At 26.9% G+C, this 22,445-nt stretch overlaps 2 protein-coding genes across 2 annotated transcripts in view; both read right to left on the reverse strand.

Moving 5' to 3' along the window:
• Window positions 1-407: 407 nt before the first annotated feature.
• Window positions 408-3,074, reverse strand: LOC112683400 (FMRFamide-related neuropeptides). The gene is made up of 3 exons (XM_025554434.1): window positions 3,004-3,074; window positions 1,446-1,621; window positions 408-666 (listed from the first exon to the last, which is right to left on the reverse strand). The coding sequence occupies exons 2-3, from the start codon at window positions 1,576-1,578 to the stop codon at window positions 572-574; spliced, it is 228 nt and encodes a 75-aa protein (XP_025410219.1). The 5' UTR covers window positions 1,579-1,621; window positions 3,004-3,074; the 3' UTR covers window positions 408-571.
• A 4,598-nt stretch (window positions 3,075-7,672) lies between these two features.
• Window positions 7,673-22,445, reverse strand: part of LOC112683404 — a 28,722-nt gene continuing 13,949 nt past the window's right edge. Inside the window, exon 3 of the mRNA XM_025554441.1 lies at window positions 7,673-8,570. Coding sequence (XP_025410226.1) covers window positions 7,674-8,546 — 873 coding nt within the window. The 5' untranslated portion in view covers window positions 8,547-8,570 and the 3' untranslated portion in view covers window position 7,673. The remainder of the gene's footprint in view (window positions 8,571-22,445) is intronic.

Consider the following 22,445-nt stretch of genomic DNA (forward strand, 5'->3'; position numbering starts at 1 on the left):
AGTACTGGAATCGCAGTTTTTCTATCTTATTTTTATTTATTTCTGTTTTAAAACTTTACTTGTGAAATAATGCATAAATCATGTAAAATAGCTATTTTAACATCACATATTTCCTTATTTTCATACATCTTAGTATTTACAACGATATTCCAACGTCATCGTGTGATTTGTAAATAAAAGAATTGTCGTACTTTTTAAGCGGATTTTGTCGGCATAATATCAACATGTTACCTATAAGACAATATTTAAAAAAGTATCCACGTAGCAAGTGCAATAAATTCCGCAAAGTAATATATGAAAAAATGATTGTTCGTATACTTGTATAACAACCGTTGTAGGAAAATAAAGAATTAATTTCTACCAGTTTTCAGTAATGAAGTTTTTATAAAGTTCAAAAAAATAACTCATTTTTAGTAGGTTTTACCAATGACAAGCATTTTATTAAAAAAAAAATCCAAAAACTGGGTATTATTTTTTAGCTACATTTCGACTACATTAGACATAAAACGTCATTTGTATCGGTTAAGTATTATTCCGAGAGACGCTTCGTTTTCTACTCCGCTGACGGTTTTCATTTCTTCTCGACGTTCACAGGGAACCAAGTCTGGCATGCGTCCGACGCGATCTCGCACATGGTGTAAATGGTTTTCCCTGGATTCTCGTATTCTGCAAAACAATACAAAAAAAATTAACATTTACGAGCAAAACGAAAAATTTCATATAATGATCATAGCAAAACAGTCCAAAAAGTACTACTTATGTACAAAGCAAATGGAAATATTGGCGAACGCAGCGAATCGTGTTGTACAATTTCAATTACAATTTGTACAAAATGTTGTACAGTTTCTATATATACGCAAATTGGATGGCTAGCGTACGTTACGATCCACAACACTGAAATGTTGTAACTAACGATTATTAGTGTGTTTTTCTCTGAGCGTTTTCGGTTACGTTGTTACAGATGAGGAGTGAACGGATGAAAGACTAACCATCAGTACAATCGGAAAAGAAATGATAACGAAAGAATGGTTACGAAGTTATAAAAGAAACCCGCCGATAATGTGTATGATTCCAGTTCGATCGGAAAACAACAAAATAGTGATACGCGCGAATTTTCGAAACAGTTATGTGGAGAGTGTTTGCGGACGGCAGCATTATTTTCTACCATGCGGAATATTTCCAATCCAAATGTTAAACGCGAGTTTAGGCGCCAACTTTTCGTGTTTCTGCGGCCAACGGGATTGCAATGGACGTGCTCAAACGGTCCGCAGATATCACGATCGTGTACGACAACGCCTTAAAAACGTTCGCGTTGTGACGGAATCGAACCGGGCACTGCACTGATTAACTTTAAGGTTGCTTTGAACAATGACTATCGAACGCACTAGGCGGCTGCTCATAGCGTGTGCTGATCGTGTCATAGGGATTTTTCGTGTAAACCGTACCCGGGTAGGAAATGGTTCGCTTGCCGAAGATGCTGCCATTGAACGGTGGTTTTCTGAACCCGTTGATGGAATCAGTGGCGAACATCAACACAACCACCAACAGGAATACGGCTACGGTGCTCTTGAAGTTCATGTTGACGCGAGGTTTCTCCGAGATTGATGTCGGATTTGTTCGACTGTACAAAGATACAATTGTTATTATTATTATGTTCATATAGAAATTCTTTGAAAGGTAAAAACACTCTTGTACCGTTAAAAACGTGTAAACGATCAAGTATTATTGAATTTCGAAATATCGCAAACGTGTCGAAATCGTTCGAATACTTTTGAAATAATATAACTTGGTAAAAAAAAAACCACTCCTATTCCGTTGCTTGAAACATGTTTGTTGTGTACATATAGTAAAATGATTTGAATTTAAATTAATAATTACCATATACCGGACACCATAGCGTATGCTAAAAAAAACGAATTAGAAATCTATACGTAAATTTGTTGTTTAAAATTATCATTTAAAATGCTACATTAATATTAAAATTCGAATTATATATAATTATAACATAAAGGTATTCGAAGATATTTACAGCGTTTGGGACAAGTGACTAATTAGAATTCGAAAATATGGTATACTTTTGTTTATTAATTATGTTTTTATTACATTTCCCGTCGAGTTCAACTTGTTATACCTATACGCTCATAAGCTAAAATAACAATATAATATTCACGTATTTGTTCTTTTACATCCGGTCGATTATATAGGATGTTAAGGTTCACAGAGCTTATAAAAAAATAAAATAGATTACACGTATTGTTTGCAATCACATCATGAGAATATTATAACGTTTAATATTAACAATTTACAATATTATATAAAGTTGCCATAATTATAAATGCTAAATGAAGTTATTTTCGATTTATCGTTCATTTTTTACTTTTTAAGTATATTAATAGTTGTATTTTATTTAAATTTGAAAATTATATTAAATGGTAAGTAACAAAATAAAGACGGATTTCAACGTTCCTAGTTGGTTTTGAAAATAAAACTAAAAACTAAATTAAGTAGGCAATTCGTTTCAAATTCAATATATTTTGTTACTATGATGTGTTTCATATGAAAATAACAAGCGATAGGTGTTTTTTAATTTTAAATTTAGTGTATACTTTTGAATCCTGAGAGTGATTTTACAAATATTTCCGCTTTATTTTATTAATAACTTTATCTGCAATTTCGAAACTTAAATTAAAATGAAATTGCAATTTTGTTAAGAATTTTAAATTGATAATATTTTATTATCGATGATAATTATTATTTTAGACTAAAACAGACTATTTTATGTAAAAATTGTACCTCCATTTAACGGCTACAATTAACTATCGAAATAAAATGAATACATCAAAATATTTTTTATTTCTATTATTTTTAGAACATGCATTCTCAATAAAATCCCTTTTTAAAAGAAATCGACTAGTCTTAGAAAAAAAATCCTCTAAAGTGTAACACTTATGACTCTCGCGTCATATAATTTATAAATAAAATATAAGCAAAAAATATACTCACAGTTTTTGTTGAGATGAACACCTTCTCTCGCTGACAGCTAAAGTATTATGTTGACGGTCGGTGATATCCGATGCTCTTTTATAATAATTTTTCATCGTAAACTCTAAGTGTAGACATAGAAGCATATGCTAAATTGAGTTACATTTCATTAACTGCGGTGTTATTTTCAAAACGCATTTACTACAACTCGACTGCTCGTACAATTCCCAAATGGTATTTTTTCGACATCCCATAATAACACTATGTGGAAATTAATTGAAATAAAACAATATTATAACACAGTATAAAGTTATAAAACCTAATTACGAATGCTATTTTCTCATAAATTGAACACGCGTCGTCTATTAGAAAGTTTGTAACGTATAATTTAATGAGACCCTTAAAATCCGAGTAGTTGTATTATTTATAGACTTCCATTTAATATTATTTGGAACGATAGCTTCAATGATATTATATGTATTATTAAGTTCTATAAATCTATATTCTTCGTGTCGAAAATGTTTGATGAAATATCTTCTACTTTCAAACTTAAATGAAAATTATTATTTTCTTATTAAATTACACCATTGCGTAGAGTGTAATCTACGACAGTAGGTTATATTGTTGAAAATGCTTTTGTCTCATATCTTGAAGTCTGACAACCTATAAACAGTTCATAAGAAACAATTGTCTTTGACGATACGTGATTCATGTTTTCATAAAACGAGTACCTACACTGAAGTTGCTTCGGTTTTGAGTGTATACAAATACACTTTTTCTGTAACAAACATTTTAAATCAGGTATGTTGTATTTTTTTTTTCATTTAACAAAATAAACGACTAATTTTTAAATTAGGATGTTTATCGAAAAAAAGTAGTATATGTCTCTAAAATAAATTTTATTAGATATTTAAACAACTAAAAATTATACATCTTAAACTAGAATATTTTTCAAGTTATAACTCTGTTATTTTTTTTTTTTTTTTTTTTTTTTTTATTGAAAAATTGTAGAGACATTACAAGTTAGGTTTTTTTTACTTGTGAGAGTGCAACATATAAATCATTTGTTTGAAGTACTCATCTCAGACCAAGGCAAAAATGCATTTTTTTTTTTTTTTTTTTGTTGAAAATTTGAGAAGAGCAATAACTCTAATCGCACTCAGAAAATAGTAAATCCTAATTGACATTACTTTACAAAATATTTATCCCACTATTTTTCACTCAATTAGTTGTAAAAATAAAGTGCTTTTTAGTTATTATAAATACTAATACATTTTAAAATTTTGTGAAAATCCAATACGAAATAATCTAGAATGCCTTAATAAATAAACTATGCATAATTTCAACTTTCAACTATTTAAATACACCCTAGACTAAACTAGAGCAATTCAGTAAGATATGATTATAATTTAAAATTATAAAATATTATCGTTCAGTCTCGGTGTGTGCTATTGATTTATTTTTTAATTATTTTAAATTTGATTTTATAGTATTACTATAAGTAAATACAGTACTATAATGTATAATAATATTGATTATTAATTATTTTTGATAACAATATTTTAAAATAAAAATTTAATACATTTTTAGTTTTAGAATTTTGCTTTATATCGTCAATACTGTTTATTCGATCTTGAATTAAAATTCAAAATTCAACAAAATAACCATTCAGAAACCATAAATAAACACAACTTTGGGATTCATATTTGTTATTACACATCTATCAATAATAAATTATTGTTTAATTATTTCAGAGTTTATTAAACATCAAAATTAAAAAATGTTATTATAATAAATTATAAAATAATACAAGTAAAGATGAAAATATAAGAAACGATTTTCAAACAATTAATTATTATTTTTTTTTAGTATGAAAATTACTAAAAGAAACTCTAAATTCGTAATCCATCTAAAAAGTATATAATTTATTTTTATTAAAACATTTCTGAAATCAGTTTTTTCATAAGACTTACATCGGCGTTATTGAACAACTTATTGTATACCGTTTAAATGCTTGTATCCATGTGTGTATCGCATTTGCCTATTTATAACGCCGCTTAATAATTGTATTCGTCATTACTAGGGCTAGAGGCTTCATGCCCATAAAAACCTTAAAATATGCATGCATTTATGCCCTAAAGAATCAATAAATATGCATTTAAAATAAATTATATTTGTAATAATTAATTAAGTAATAAAATAAAATTAATAATTAAAAATAATAATATTTTTAGATATAATAGATGATCTGAGATAAATATTTTCTTTTTTTCAGATTTGTTTTCATTTTATATTGAGTTTTTGTCAAAAACAAAAAATTTAAAATTCATTTTTTTTTTTTAATATAGTACTTATTATCTTGAACATTACATTGGACTATAAGACCGCTTGTTATCAGCCAAAATATTTTTATATTTAGAAAAGGAACGTTCCACGTCTACGGATCTTATTGGTGCAAACTTAAAAAATGGTAGGTCACTACTACTAATATCTGCGGCCATCCGTCCATAAATTTATTTTTTCCATTTAAAATGTTCGATATTTTTTGTAGTTGATCAAACTCAAAATTTTTCTCCAAAACTTTTTTAATTTTGTTAAAAATCTCTTGAGCAGATTTTTCAATTTTTGCAGAATGTATATGTTCTTTTGTAGTTTTAATTATTTTAATGGATTCAGTTAGTGCCACACTTTGAATTTCAAGTCTAGTGATAGATGAAGAAATAAATCCATAATTTTTTTTATAAAACTAAAAAGCTTTCTCATTCATATAAATAATTGTCAAATATGCATTTATAAAATGAAAATTGGTCAAATATACACTTATAAATGAAAATTGGTCAAATATGCAAAATATGCAACTATAAATTTTAACTATAAACTTTTATTGTTATGAAACAAATTTCTATATTACTTAGCTATATTTTTGATGATTATTTAAAAACATGCAAACTCCTAGAAGTCTCGAGTCCTAGTCATTACTAATGACATATTAGCGTTATTAAAAATTCGAATTAATTAATTATATAAGTTAAAGTGATTCATTATGATGTAATTACTTTAAAACGAGTTACCCATACAGTAGCTTATTATAAATTCTACAATATCTTAGCACTGAAACTTTCACAATGAATGGTTTAAAATTTGCTCGTTGATTAACTTTGATCGAAATATTTTAGATTTGAAATAATTTCTTATATCGCTTTACTGACTTAACATTAACAATGTTTTAAATGAAATAGCTATGTGAAAAAATTTGGAGAATAGTTGATTGTTGTATAACGAAAAAAATTAACTCAGGAAAGACTTACAATTTTCAAAAAAAAAAAAAATGTATTATATTATAAAATTAAAAATGTTTAATTATTCATGCGTATGTATTCAACTTATATACATTTTTTAATTATTTAAATTTAATATGCATTTCTCATAACTTCATTAATCTCTGATTTAATGTTAAAGTAATACATAATATTAATATTATTAAATATCATATAAATTATCTTATAAACTTGCAGATATGTGATATATTTTCAAATACAATTTTTAGTAAAATACATCATTCGAAAATTCCCAGACAAAACATTACTGGAATATTTATATTTAATTCTAATAATAGTGCGTTTTACCGTTTAATTTTAAATCATTAAACTGTTTATTATCATGTAAATTGTATTAATTATTATCCAAAAACTTAATTTACAATTAAATAGTATTTAAAGGCTAAAATCTTTATAATAAATTCAATTTATTTAAGCACTTGCATCTTATAACTAAAAACATAATTGTATATTTTAAAAATCAATATTTAAGTAATTAAACTCTTTCATTACATGTATAAACATGGATGCATTATAAATAAAAAAAATATTATTCAAAGTTAAATATAAAAGTCATTGTTATTAAAATTTCTAAATGCTACAATTTAAACTTCTAAAAAATACGAATAAGGTATTTAATAAAATAACAAAATATGTTTAAAAAAATTAAAAATTATAAACATTTAAAAAAATATAAATCACAATTATAAAAAAAATTTGATAGCCCTAAAGTTACAGTAAAAAATGTTTCACTTATTAGTGTTTTCAAAACAAAAATTTAACATGTATTTTTATATACTTTTCCTAAAATTATTGTGGTTATCTAGTATTTATATACTTTACTAAGGGTAGCTCAATTCTTGTTTTCAAGCATCAATTTAGGAAGATAAAAAAAGTTATAAAAAAAAATTTTAATTATTTTAAATAATTCCGAAAAACATTTGTAACACTTACACTTCTTCTAAATTATTGAAACCAAATATATAAACTCAAATAAAGCATGTAATATATTTTCATAGCTAAATAATATATAAATTATAATTTTTCTGTTTTTAAAAATATTGTAATCTTCTTCAAGTTGTTTATAGTACCCAATTGTAACCTCGGTGTATTGGTATACAATTATTTGACTCTTATTCGACTAAGTTCGTTTGATTAGCAAACGATCGTTCAAAAAATGTCATGACAATTAGATTTAAATGTTGTCGTACTTAATCACTATCGTTAACTTTTATTATTTAAATTATTTACAAAACATTTTCATACATTATTACATTGAAATATTTCTTTATTGAATAAAAATGGATTTTTATCCATAAAATCTTTTTATTAGTATTAACTTGTTTAAATGTTTTCATTTTACAGAACCTGATCTTAATCTATTATCATAGGCTCTGGTTGCTGAGCACACGGTAACAGATTCTCTGACAACTGATCAAAGGGGACCAATGCTTTTGATAATTGAACCTCTGGTAATTGATTAGATGGCAACAGATTGTCTGAAAACTGAGCAGATGGTAACAAATCTTTTAATAACTGAGCCTCTGGTAACTGAGCAGATTGCAACATAGCATCTGATAACTGATCAGAGGGGACCAAAGTTTCTAATAATTGAGTCTTTGGCAATTGAACAGATGGTGGTAGAGCGTCCAAAAGCTTAGCCTCTGCTAATGAAATTTTAGTCTGCGTTGCAACTTCACGAGTAAGAGGAGGAGGAAGAGGAGGCATTCTTTTAAATTCAACTCTATAATATAACTTGCGGCTTCTTGATATTTTGCCGATTGGATGGCCATTCCTAGGATTTATTCCTGATTCGTATATTTTATTATACATAAGCTGTACTGTTAATATGTTATTAGAATTCTTTAATAATGATAGATAACGATCTCTCACAATAGGCAATATGTAAAAACATATTGAGTGGTTGTTGGGGATCGTATTTTCATCAGATAGATCTATAGAATCATTGACGTCCAATGACTTATTTGCAGATTTTCTTGATCGAGTAATATTTCGTATTCTTGACGATCTACCTATTCTATGGCCATTCCTAGGATTTACTCTCTTTTCATATATTGTATTATATAACTCCTGGCGTGTAAATCCATTCTCCTCGTCGGTAAACATAACAGCAAATCTTTTTTCTATTTGAGGATCGATATAATAACATTCACTGTTCATATCCAGTGAATAACCTTCTTCATCGGATAATTCTATTGGATCAGTAATATTTTTTGATAGAGACATTATGTTTTCCTTCCAATTGGTTACCTAAAAAAATTAAAATAATATTAATAAGGAAATATAATTATTATAATTTTTAACTATATACATTTTCATGAAGATAGGGGTAGATCCAGTCCAATATAACGGGAGGTGCGAATATAACACATTGAAAATAAAATATCGGTCTCATATATGTGTGCGTATGTATACGTGCGTGTGCGCGTGTGTGTATGTATGTGGGTTCAAAAATAACTTATATTAAATATGTTAAATTAGGGTTAACACATTATATTTTTCCGAACCTGGGACTTTTTGAATGGATATATATTGTACATATATAATATTATAAATATATATATATCGCCAAATGAAAGAAAAAAAATATATACATATATATATATATATATTTTTTTTTTTTTTAATGAATTATGTATAGAAGCAATATAATATAAATAATAATAATAATAATTCATATTCTTAGTCTTCGGATCTTTTGGGGTGCAGAGTTTCTTCTGTTGATTTTACTACATATTTGACTGATCCATAAACTTATTTTAATAAACACTTGTTTCCCAAACTTGGGTCGTAGAATTCTTCATAAGATGTATTGTTGAAGCATGTTTTTATAATATACCGTTTTTATATCTAGTTATTACCTTGAATTTGTCCATGTGCTGTTTATCAGTGCATTTGAACCCGACAAAACAAAAATAAATTCAACAACTTTTAATAGCTCAGAAAATGCATGATTGTTATCAGTGAATATTTTGAAAATATATATTTATTTATTTTCCATTTTTTGACAATGCCATTCGTCATTTTGTTTATTAATTTTTTCAAACATTTTGAATTGTTCGAAAAACATTTATTCATCAAAATTAAGATTGTTTGACATTATAGCTTTTATAAAGATTACTGATTTTTTGACATTTTCCCGATTTACTATTGTCTTTGGGGCTAATGTTATCCATAACATTGATTTTAAATTAATTACATGTTGATTTTAATTGTTCCATTTTTTTTAAATAGTTTTAACAAAATAGATAAAATTCATCACAATAACTTTCAAAATTAGTTCTATTGATAATACTTCGTCCTCAAGTTTTGTTACGAGATATTTAATTTCTACCGTGAGAAACCTTTCTTTTGTTTTCAATTTTCTTGATATTTTATCGAGTAAAATTTTGAAACTGGGACAAATCGCAGTTCCGAAACACTATCTCAGGACACCGGAATATTTGGTTAAAAACCAGTAGTGTCTCGGTAAAACCGGGACTCATGGCAACCCTATGTTAAACACAACTTTGTAATCAATTAATAAATACTAAACATTAAACTTAAAATACTTCTTTTTAAAATGGTATCTACAGGGCCGGATCAAGGTATAGGCGAGCTAGGCATCTGACTAGAGTGGCACTTTAGTAGGGACGGCATTTTCGAAATTAACTCGTACATTTTTTTTAGTTCTGTCAGTGTTTTATAAGAAAAATATTTAAATTAATTCATTCGTGAAAATCACTTACCTATATAATAAAATAATATTGTCTAAAATTTGGGGCGGAACTAGTGGGTGGAGACGGGGATTCATCCCCGGGCGTAACATTTTAGAGGGTGTCATTTTTGTATTTATTAACAGCTAATTTGATATATTTAACTTTGATAAATACTGTTATTAGGTTAAAACTCAATTAGTATGATTTTATATTAATTATTAGAAAAAAATTCTCGAGAAGAGTATTTGATTATTGGTTTATGATAGGGCGTAATTTTAACATTTTTCCTGGGCGTAAAAATTCCTAGTTCCACCTCTGTCTAAAGTTATTATATAACTTTATATTACGGCCTACGCAGAGCGTTTTCAATTATTCCAAAAATATAAATAACCACACAATTACTTCCGCGATTTCTAACAGTCGCGATAGTTTTTGAGTACCTAATAATTATAAAAATCATTTTTAAGTCTTTTTAAGAATAATTTTATACATAAAATAAAAAATTAAAATTTTTTTTTATGTAGATATGTTACATAAAAAATAGGGGGAAGAGCTAAGTTAAAATAAAAGCTCAATTTTTTTTTTTTAGAGGCGGCAAAATTTGATTTTGCCTAGTGCACTATTTTTGCTTAGGCCGGCCCTGGGTATCTAATATTATTGAAATTAAATATTATTGTATACTTTACTGAAATAATAATTTTGAACTTGATATACGAACGAAAATTAAGTCGGTAAATAGTCGAGACTGTAAAAATAATGATAATACGAAAACATTTTTAAAAAACAAACATGACGCGATGATATTCAAAACTGATAGTTATTTGCATAGGCGCCACCAGGAATTTCGTCAGGGATATTCAACATGCATAGTACATACATTGATTTTTAAATAATGTTTAAATTATTTAAGTTGAATTTTTTCAAATAGTATGAAAATACAAAGTTATTTTGGTTTTTTCGACGGCTAAAAAGTAATGCAGGTTACAAGAAAATCCGATAATGATAATAATAGTCTCTATCCTACATTTTTAAATTATATTCTTAAAATTTTTTTTTAAATCCTTGCACTCCTCTCGCGGCGCCCATGACTATTTTCTATCAAATCACGAGTGGCAAACGTTGTATCATTATCGCTATGACTCCACGAAAACTTTTAATTCAAATATATATTAGTCATTAGAATTTAGACGGTCGATCGTCCAATTCACGATCGCCGGGCGTCGCACCGTGGTATTGCTATCGCGTTGTCCATAGTTATCGCCAATATATTATAAATATTGATTTGTGCGTATACGCACACGCGACATGCACACAATAATGTTATATAGATTACACAAATAACTCAATATTTGTTATGATTATTTTTACTAGGCATTTTTTTCTAAATAAATCACAGCTTATGGCATCCTCTCAGACCACAACTGAAATCGCGGCAACATAAAGGATAAGTTTCACTAAGATATTTTAAGTTAATTTTATTTGAAAAAAAAATCCGTTTTTTATAGACATACATAAATTACGATTTGGAATTTCGAATTGTATGAATCCCAAGTTCATTTTTAGGTTTATTATAATAAATAATGTCTTAAAATAAGTTGTTATGTATATTTTTAATTTTTTTTTTTTTTTAGATTCTGAGTGAATATTAAATGTTGACAAAAAAAAAAAAAAAACAAAAATCACAAAAATCTGCCACATTTTCGTAGGTAACAATTGATAAGACTTTCAACTTTTATACTTAAGGTTTAACATTTTGGTACAAGATTATTCATAAGATTTTCTTTGTAGCCAAAAAAAAATGTTTACCAATGTCACAAAAAAAATTGTAAAAGCGTTAGAAAATGAAATTGGATATTTCAAAAAATTTCAATTATATGATATTAGTTATTTGATAACACCGGTAAGAATTATTTGAACGGAAAATTTGAGTGAAACACGATCGTACAAAATAGACGATAACTAAATAAACACGAAGATGAACGATACATGAGAAAGTATACGAACGAACAACAATTTTTTTAATGTATCGATTTGCTTTCCTTTCGATGGCGATGGCTTTGAGTCCAGCCACTTGCAGTAAGTCAAAACCAATAGAAATTATAATAAAGAACGTTTGGTTTCAGGATTACATATACAAGGATAATAAACGAATCTATTGACAAACAAGATGTTGAGTGTACACCATTCTCATAAATAATCATGTGCAATCGAGATAGGTCATACGTTCAGAGCAATATTTATTTTTTCCTAAAGAATATGTATACTGTCTGGTAATCTAACATGTTGTCCTGTTGCGCGCACAACAATATTATATTCAATATTGTAAAATCCGATTGCAGCAAAATAATTAGAAAAATTAATCAACTCAAGTACAACCCCATCATTCTCATACCTATTAAGTCCTTTGCGTTACTTTGGAATTAGTTGCAACACTGATAACGAGTAATGAGAATGAAAACCACAGCATTACAAGTAATTTTTACATTTATTTTATTAATTATTGTCTATTATGTTCCAATAGATCATCTATTATTTTTTAAATTTTTTCTGTTAATACAAGTTATTGACCTATCAAGTTTTTATAGACATTCAAATCGTATTTACTTATTTACTACCCAATAAAATAAAAAATAATAACATGTACATAAATATAATACTGCTTACTAACTATTATAATAATTTATTATTATTCAATCTCTTTTTGTATTGCTAAATAATACATATTTTTATTCAATAAAACTATATCCCAAGTATAATATTTCATATAAGGTATATTTTTTAAGATTCTGAGTGAAACTAGAAATGTATTTATTTACATAACTATATATACTACTTTTACATTGGTGAATTTTTAAGAGACACACATTGTTTATGTTTTCATATACACAATAGTTTCTATTATAATTAACTAAAATATAATAATAAAACATTAAATAATTCACTAATAAGTTTTATTGACTTTTATAGTTTTTATTCTAAAGTTTTACATTTTTAGATTAATGCACAGCTAGATAACTACTTTTAAAAGATAATTGTTATTGTATTTTATATAATTATATTTATAATTTTATTTTTCAACATTTGTGTAGTTATTCAACAAACAAATGAAATATATCTCATAAATGACAATTTTAAACAACACACATAAAGATTTTATTTTTTAAAGTATTATTATTTTCATGAAGAGTCTGAGGTGCTTTTGGAATAATCTACCGGACTCTACCAAGGTTGTGTTTACTTATTTTGCGTACAGAATTTAATTAATTTTAGTAATTAATTATTCATTTTTATTAAACTATGTTACAGTCCATTGAGTATTGATGATAGAAAATCTCAAATTTATAATCAACTGAATAAACCAACCTAATACTGCAGACTGATGCTGAAAACAATATTTGATTTTTGAACACATGTTTTGATACATTTAAGTATTATACTGGTTTATTTGGAAGATTTATTTGTCATCATATGCATATACTTTAGTACATCATATTCAAAATTGACAAATTTAACCATATTAATATTGCTCAAAATATATTTTGTTCTACAAAATGATTTCACATTTTAATTTTGTTTCTCAATTGATAAAGTAAGCAAAAATGTGTGAATAAAACTTATTATATAGTATTATTTATTTAAATTTGTTCTCTTAATGGTTTCTAGCTCAATAGCCGTTTGAAAAATTGAGTCCAACAGTTAATATTGAAGAAGTTTATTGACATATGTGTAGAACATGGATCCACAGAAGATCAATCATTATTATTTAGTCAGTTTTGTTTTATTTCAGTGATCATAGATTTCATTTAAACTGTATTCAATTTTAAAATACATCCAAAACAAAAACAAATATATTTGTAACTTTTTGTTGGAATCAAAAATATTATTTACTTCTGTACTAATTATGAAATGTTAAAATTATATGCATATTATGAGGGGAGAATGATAAGTAATACACAATGGCTGATAACTCACATTTGTAATAAGATAAAAACTTCAAATTGGTCTCAAAATATAGCTAATATTATTGTTTATAATTTTTAAATTGCGCTTGAACATCACTTGACTTGTTTCTAATTAGTACATGTCAAAATGAAGCCTAGTACAAATGTAATGCAACGAGATTAAAACGACTATCTGTGATAGAATTTTAAAAATGTTTAGAATCAAGTTTATCTAATGGATTACTTAGAAAAGAAGATAACTGTAAAGTCTGCTTGATACATCAAGACACTGAAAAAATGAAGGAAGCGAGTATGTTGTATTCGTGGGTCAACTGAGACCATTTTGTTGCAGCACGATAACGCCAGACCTCACTCATCAAATGCAACCAGCACCACTCTTAAACAATTAAACTTTGAGGTCATTCAACACCCATCCCATTCACCAAATTTGGCACCTTGTGACTTTCACATCTTTCCAGACCTTAAAAGATACCTCAAATGCACCCATTTCAAGTTGTACAAAGATGTCAAAGAAGCAGTAAAGTCTTGGATATATTATGGGCATCTATATATCATATAGTATATTGTACTGGTATGTATCATGTAATAATTGATATATTTAAATATGGTTTTATATAATAAATATCATGTAATAATGTATGTATTCAAATATGTGTAATAATAATGTAATATTATATTTTTTTATTTGTAATAATCTATATGCTGGTCTATATAACAAGAAACACTGTGTAATAAAAATGTACGAATTAATCAGGAATAATGGGAATTATAAATGTGGGTATTAAAAGGGCGATTACACACAAAATAATGGGGCAAAGATCACGGAACATGAGCCTATATTTCCTGGAAATCACAGAATAACAAGTTCAATGACATCAATCGAGCAATATAAAAGAGGGACAGAAACAACCACAATTCAGATGAGTTCTAGTCGCAGAACTAAAAGCAACTTCACGTCACTCAGTATCAGAATTTTGTTTAACACTTTGAATTATAGAATAAACATATTAAATGTATTAAAAAGTTAAAGTCTCATGTCTAATTAATTAAAATTAAATACATCTTCGACTGCACAATTTGAAATCGAGCTGTTGGCACATAACAGATAAAAGAAAGAACTGCTTTATATTACAGTGACGGTATGAAGAAACTTGTAGCTCGTTGGGAGAAATGTATATCTGCCAATGGTGATTAATAATCACTGATTATATTGAAGAATAAAGATATTAATGTGTAGCTAAAGAAGTATACATCCTTACTTTTTTTTTTAAATTTCAATTATTTTTCTCCGTTCTCAAAAAATTCATGATTGTGCATTACTTATCATTTGCCTCTCGTATATCAAGTTTTAAAAAAAAAATTACCTATATATTTCTGTATTGTAGGAAAATATTGATATTGCATTTTTATATTAATTAAAAATATGATTTATTCAGTTTTGATGAAATATTAAAACTTTTACTTTAAACATAATGTGTTTATCTCTATGTTTATAGACATAAACATACAGTAGTTTTATCATGCTATATGGCAGATTCAAGTATTTATTTGGCTCAATTACCTCTTTACTTTTCTACTCTTTTTTTTTCTTGTAAATTAAATATATTTAATATTTGTGAATACTACTAAAATTATTTATATTATATTATATTTATATTATATTTTATATTTTGTTATTGAAATTAATTTATAGTTTTATATAAGTAAATGATAACAGCTCATATTATGAATTTTACCAACCGTTTCTACGACAAACAGAATTAGCCGATTGATGTATTTTTTTTATTCTTATTTATTTATTTCTTGTTAGAAGTTATTGTATAATTCACATTTTATTAATACATTCATACAACATTTATCTCATTATGTTAACACATGTAGAAGTTTTAACTGCTTTAGACTGAATTAATTGTAAGACAATGCTACAACAACTACAGTAAAGGTATTTTCTAAGAGAAAAATATATTGTTTTAATAGTTGCTGTGATAATTTTAAAATTTTTAAAATAGAGTATTAATTTTTTACGTGGATTCACTGAAATAAGGAAAATTAAGTAGAAAGCATACAAAGTTTTATTCGTCTTGTACGAAGTCAATAAGTTTAATGAATTATTTAATTAATGAAAATGCTATTATTAATTCTAAATTTTCTAAATCAAATTACTTATGACTCTATGAATTATTTATAGAATTTTAAATCTAATTTAATTTATATAAATATTTTAATTTAGATGTATAAAGATTACTTTCTATGGATGAATATCAGAATTTGAAAGCGTACCGAGTTTGTATTTTGACAATTTTAATCGCTGTTACTTAAATAAATTTAATAATTTTTTAAATTACTACTTTGGATTGCAATATCTTGAAATTTATTTTTGTTATGAATTAAATAAATAGTTTAATATACTTATTTTGTTTTTACATTTTATTTCATAAAAAGTTATACACGTTTTACATTTAAATACAATATTACAGACTTTAATGCATATGAAGTTGCCTATCCATTACAAACAGTGTGCGACAAATTAGTTCCTATGAATTTCATAATTTTATTAATACTTTATATTGAAATACATTGACGGTTTTGATAATCAGAAATTATTTTGTTATATTTTGGTTAAATATACTCCCATTTTTTTTAAAAACATATTTTATTAAGTTAATGTATTTATATTTACTTTTCAATAATTCTATAGGTTGTATTTAACTATTGTATTAAAATTCTATAGTTTTGTATTAAAAATGTTCAGTACGTCTCTATCATAGAAAAATTAAAACGATTTACACAACAAAAAAAATTGGGTTTTAACGATAATTTCTTTTTTATAACACTTATTTTTAAATTCAATTAGATTTTAATGGCTTTTTCATATTTTGAGCGAGAAATTAAAAATAAATGAAAACATTATAAATATATAAAATTAAAATGATACTATTAAACAAGTTATTGATAAACCTCGTAAAATGATCGCATTAAAATGTTTATCATTATTTGAACTAGGTACCTTTGAAATAATATTATTTACGATGATCACCGATTTGATTAAATTTTCTATTTTTAAATACTTCATACAGTACGAATTGAAAAATATGTATAGCCTGACTCTATCATAGCTACCTATATAATCATTCAGTACATATCACTTTAGTTTTTTTTTTTTTTTTTAGTTTGTGGGAACATTAAATTTAAATGTAATCACATTTTTATTTCACGAGACGGTTTTCTAAATAAACGAAATACTATTACTAATTTAATAAATAATTTTCATAATTTGTTAACTAAATTTGTGAAAAACTACAGATCAAAAGTTATGAATTTATATATCTTATTATTCAGAAACAGTGGCGTAGCCAAGGGGAGGGGATTAAGGGGGCTATAGCCCCTCCCATGGGCCGTGTTTATATGTATAATGTATCTATGTACTAAACTAGTATACTACTATTTTTATTTAATTATTTTAAACCTTAGGTATTAACTAAATGTTGACGATTAACAAATAACAGGTGTTTGTCTTTGGCGTAGATATTACAGATTACTAATACTTCTAGTTTCTATCATGATTATCACTATCTTATTGATGGTTATCATGCAAGGTTGTGGAGAGTCACTAATAATTTATAATTGATGAAAATATTATAAAAGCTGCTAAAATATATGCCCAAGATCTCCATGATGATACCTCATCTACAATCAGAGCTGAGCTGTAGAGGCAACAATGAAGTAAAAATACTATTCCAAAACCGAATTCTGCTGTTGATTCACTCTCTCATTGCACCAATCTTCAACCTTACATAAAATATTTTTTAAAATTATTCGCCACGTTACCAGTTACCTCTTCTACTCCGGAAAGAACGTTTTCTGCACTTAATCACTTAAAAAATTATTTAAGAAGCACCATGTCGGAAAACAAACTGAATAGGTTAGCTATGGCTATTATAAATAAAAAAGAGCAATTCGATGAAAGTGAAATAATAACTGAATTTGCCAGAAATTCGCTTAAGATGCAGCTGTCAGAGTGGAGCAAGTATCTGAACACTGAAAACAAAATTATTATTATTATTATTATATATTAATAAATATTTTTAAAACTATACTAAAATGCTTGAATTACATTTAAAAATTTGGTGGTAGATGGTGGAGGGGGGATTAAGGGTGAATTCTCATATCCTCTCTTACCTTACTTATCCAAGATAGTGATTAGCCCCTACCATTTAAAAATCATGGCTACGCCACTGTTCAGAAATAATGGTAAGTACCGGTACAAATGCTTAAACTTTTTAAAAGAAATTTTAAAATACAAATACTAACAAGTATTAAAATAGAGAAATTTTTCTCAACCTTTTTTCTAGGATGATACCCTAATTTAGATTCATATAAATGGTGACGCATTTGTAACGATCAATGAATTTTCGAAAAGTTAAAAATTAAAGCCTTTGTAAATTAATACATGTATATATTGGAATTTAAAAAAAAAACCTCTAAATTTACTTAATTAAACATTAAACAGTTTAAAGAAAATATTATAGATAAGTAGATAAAATATTAGTTCATAAAGAAATGAATGCGATACTTATGATCAGCGAATTGAACATAAATATAAATAAAAATATTATTATTTTATTTTTGTTGTGTTGAAAATTTTAGATCGGCTTAGATAATGGCCTGCTCTATGCGCCATGCGTATTAAAAAAAAAATTTAAATGACGCCACTGCGCACCACGATAATACGTGACACACTAGTTTTTCGCGACACATCGGTTGAGAACCACTAGAATAAAGTATAGAGTGAATATGTATTTCATCAAAAAACTAAAGAGTCGTTCGCTTTTGAAAGTAAACATGGAACGTACATTAAAAATATTTTACATGGAGCATGTTTTAACAAATTTAACTAATGAAGAAGAGTCAGTGGCGTACCTGTAGTGGGGGGGGGGGGGTAACAGAGGCATTTGCCCCCTCCCCGAGAAGTTTTTTGATGTCATAATGAAAATTAATTGTTCAGCTTAAAAAATGTAAATTATAAATATTTTTAATTTTCACTGATTACAATCGTGTTTGATATTACTCATCAATGTAATATAAAATATTAATATTCGACCAAATTGGGATTAGGAGTGATGGTCACATATAATCACTATTTTATAATGTGATTATCATTGATATTAAGTGATCAACATGAGTAGTTTTTACTATTTAGTAATAATTTATAATACAATTTCAGATTATATTATAACCATAAAAAATTGTGCAATTAATTTATGCCCCCCCCCCAAAAAAAAAAAATGTTTCACAGGTACGCCACTGAGAAGAACTAAAAGAGTATAGTAACTATACTCAACTGTTAAGTAAATCAATCGTACATTCGCGTTAATTAGTTTTGTATTTTTGTTTTTCCGTACATTTTCAATAACCAATCAGTTCTCTGTGTTGTAAAAATATCATATTATTGATACGTATTCAGTCGGAGAACGTTTAAAAAAAGAATATAATCAAAGCGTGGATAAATACAATTTCTCTAATGGATGGTAATTTTTGTATTTACAATTTCTTCGTTGCATTCGGAATTTAAACGTATTTGGTAGGCGCCCGCGTCGGTCGTATATACGGGTATTTGTATCATAATATATGCGTACTCGTTTTTACGACGCCACCACTCGCGTGCGTCAAAATAATTTCAATTTAAACTTCTTGCGATGTGTAATCCTATACTATCGACGGGAATAATCAGCCGTGCGAATGCTGTGCAGTGGTGTACGGTGACACCCGTCGGTCATCATACCGTGCATCGCATTGGTACATCGGAACTATACGATGGACCGCGGTGAAAAGGCTGAATATTAATGTATGCACCCTCCGCGAGATGGAAAACAGGTTTGTTTCGGGTATTGTGAACTCAACTAACAACAAAAACTCTAAATATTTTAAACGCACACACACACGCACATATATAGATATTACAATATTATACGTTACACACATAACATGTGCCTATAGGCTCAACAATGAATTATCGGTGCCCAAACGAAACGCATAACAATGAACATTCGAAATAATTAGAAAGGTAGATATGTATCGTGTCTCCAACTTCCATTTTACCTCTATCGGACGGTAAAATATTATCTAAACGCCCATGTATAGGTTTTTTTTTATTTTTAGTTCTTAGTCACTTAATACGGTACGCGCCTGTTGTACGGATTGATATATACACTGAATACGTAGGTATAGCGCTATATGAAAGGTTTACAAGTCTATAAACTGTAAACGAACAACGTGAATAATCTTCGTAGCCGCAGCTCATTGTCCGTAATACCATAGTTATTAGCAGGGCTCGGAAGTTGTGCACTAAAAATGTTATTTTTAAGCTCCTAAATATACACTTAAAAATTCTAAAATATGCACTATAAATAGCACGAAAAATCAAAAAATATGCATTTATGTTGAAAAAATTATAAATTTATTAGAAAAAATATTAAATGTCGTTTTACGAATATTTAGGCTCATAGACGTTTGGACTGATTGAATTATAAACTCAACAAAAATGTTAAATTAATTAAATATATTCGTAAAAGTGTACTTATAATTAAATGATTTTATTAAGTCACTAACTATTAGCACATCAAATTTTCGATGAAAAAATAAAATAACAATTGGTGATGTCTACTTATTTCCAATAATTCTAATATTTTTAAAACTATAACTAATTAAATCATTATTATCAGCAAAATGTGATTATTTCCTGTATTATGTGAAAATATACCCAGAAATAGCACTATGAACCCTAAATTAGCAAAATAGCAATAAAACTTGTAAGTATGCAAAAAATAGCAAAATTAAATTTTGTGTATGATATCCAAGTAGTTTGAAACATATTTGTATCTCACTTTGGATGTACTAGGATGAACCAAGAAAAATATGCATTTGCCAGAACTTCCGAGCCCTGGTTATTAGATAGTCGTTTTCATTGGCCGCTGTGCATAATGGGTGAAAACGAATCAAATACATATCATTTTATGAGAATGTTATGAACTTATGACATTTGAATATATGAATATATATTACTACAAACTAAGATCCAAAAGAATTAAACGGAATGGTTTAATATTATTCAATATTATTTCATTTTCATTTTAATCACACTAATTAAGCATTTATTTCTATACTCTATAGACCAGGAATGACTAACCTTTTAGTCTTTACGTGTAAAAAATAATTTAATATCGTCTGTATAAAGCAATTTAAAAGTACACACATCAAAATCAGCTTTTTACTGTTATATTTAAGTAATTAACTATTGTAACGTATTTATATGAATACCTAATTCGAAAAATGGTGTTATCAAATTATTTTCAACCATCACGTTTTTTATATTTATTTGTATAAATCAAGAATTAATTAAAATCGGTGAGTCACTGAAATATTGTACACGTGCTGCAGAGTGACACGCGTTTTATATACAGTCAAGGAGTCGATTTGTTTAATTATATAATGACAACTACAACCAGTGGCATATTTTCAAATTTTTGGTGGAAAGGGGTTTAAAATTTTTCTAAAAATTAAATAATTTTAAAATATTGTAAAAATACATATAATACAATAATCACACAATGTAATATCTATAATAATACATATACAAGTAATTTATTTTTATATAACCATTACATTCACAATCATGTAGTTGTATAATTTATATTAATAAATTAATATTCTCTTTCTCTATACGTTCGTAAGAAGTCATTTATGACTTCTGAACCTTTTATTTCTTCTGAGGGGGGGGGGGGTGTTAGACTCGAGAACCCCCTCCATCCCTCGAAAATATGTCACTGACTATAACAAGTAATTAATCTTCATGTCAATAACACGCCCAGCCATTAGCCGTTAAATTGATTTAGTTTCGCGAAATATAACTGAATTTCAATACGCATTTTTTTTTAATGAAATTTACTTTATATATGCTGAACACATTGAAATATTAACATAATATATAAGGCGTATAGAACCAGAACGGCCTAACCTACAAAAAATCAAATTTTGTTTTAAACGATAAAACATTTCACATTTATATGATATTTGAAATCCACAATAGCCTATCCCGCAAAAAAATTATTTACTAAATAGCAGCACTATATTGTATTTGGCTTTGTGATTATGATTATATTGATATTTTATACATAATATTATTATAATATGTATTATATTATATATGATTATGATTATGATTATAATTTTAGAACCAAAGTGGCCCAGCCCTATGCTAGTAACATGCCTATGCCTAATAAGAAAAAAAAAAAAAATGAAAAATAGTCAAAACTTGAAATGCCCGTCCTGCACAATCACAACTTTTGTAGGTTAGGCTGTTCTATTTCTATGCGCCTCATATGGAAAATGGGAAAATATGTAGTTTAAAACAAAGCTCGATATATAATTTTTTGTTTTTAATTAAAATCAATCGATATGCAAATTGA

The sequence above is a fragment of the Sipha flava genome, unplaced genomic scaffold (assembly GCF_003268045.1).
Source record: "Sipha flava isolate LNK unplaced genomic scaffold, YSA_version1 225_pilon_pilon, whole genome shotgun sequence".
In the NCBI taxonomy this organism is placed as follows: Eukaryota; Metazoa; Arthropoda; class Insecta; order Hemiptera; family Aphididae; genus Sipha; species Sipha flava.

Coding starts and splice junctions, on each gene's coding strand:
- LOC112683400 (XM_025554434.1), bottom strand. CDS start 1,578: ATGAACTTCAAGAGCACCGTAGCCGTATTCCTGTTGGTGGTTGTGTTG. Junction 667..1,445: donor GCGAACCATTTCCTACCCGG/GTACGGTTTACA, acceptor ATTGTTTTGCAG/AATACGAGAATCCAGGGAAA.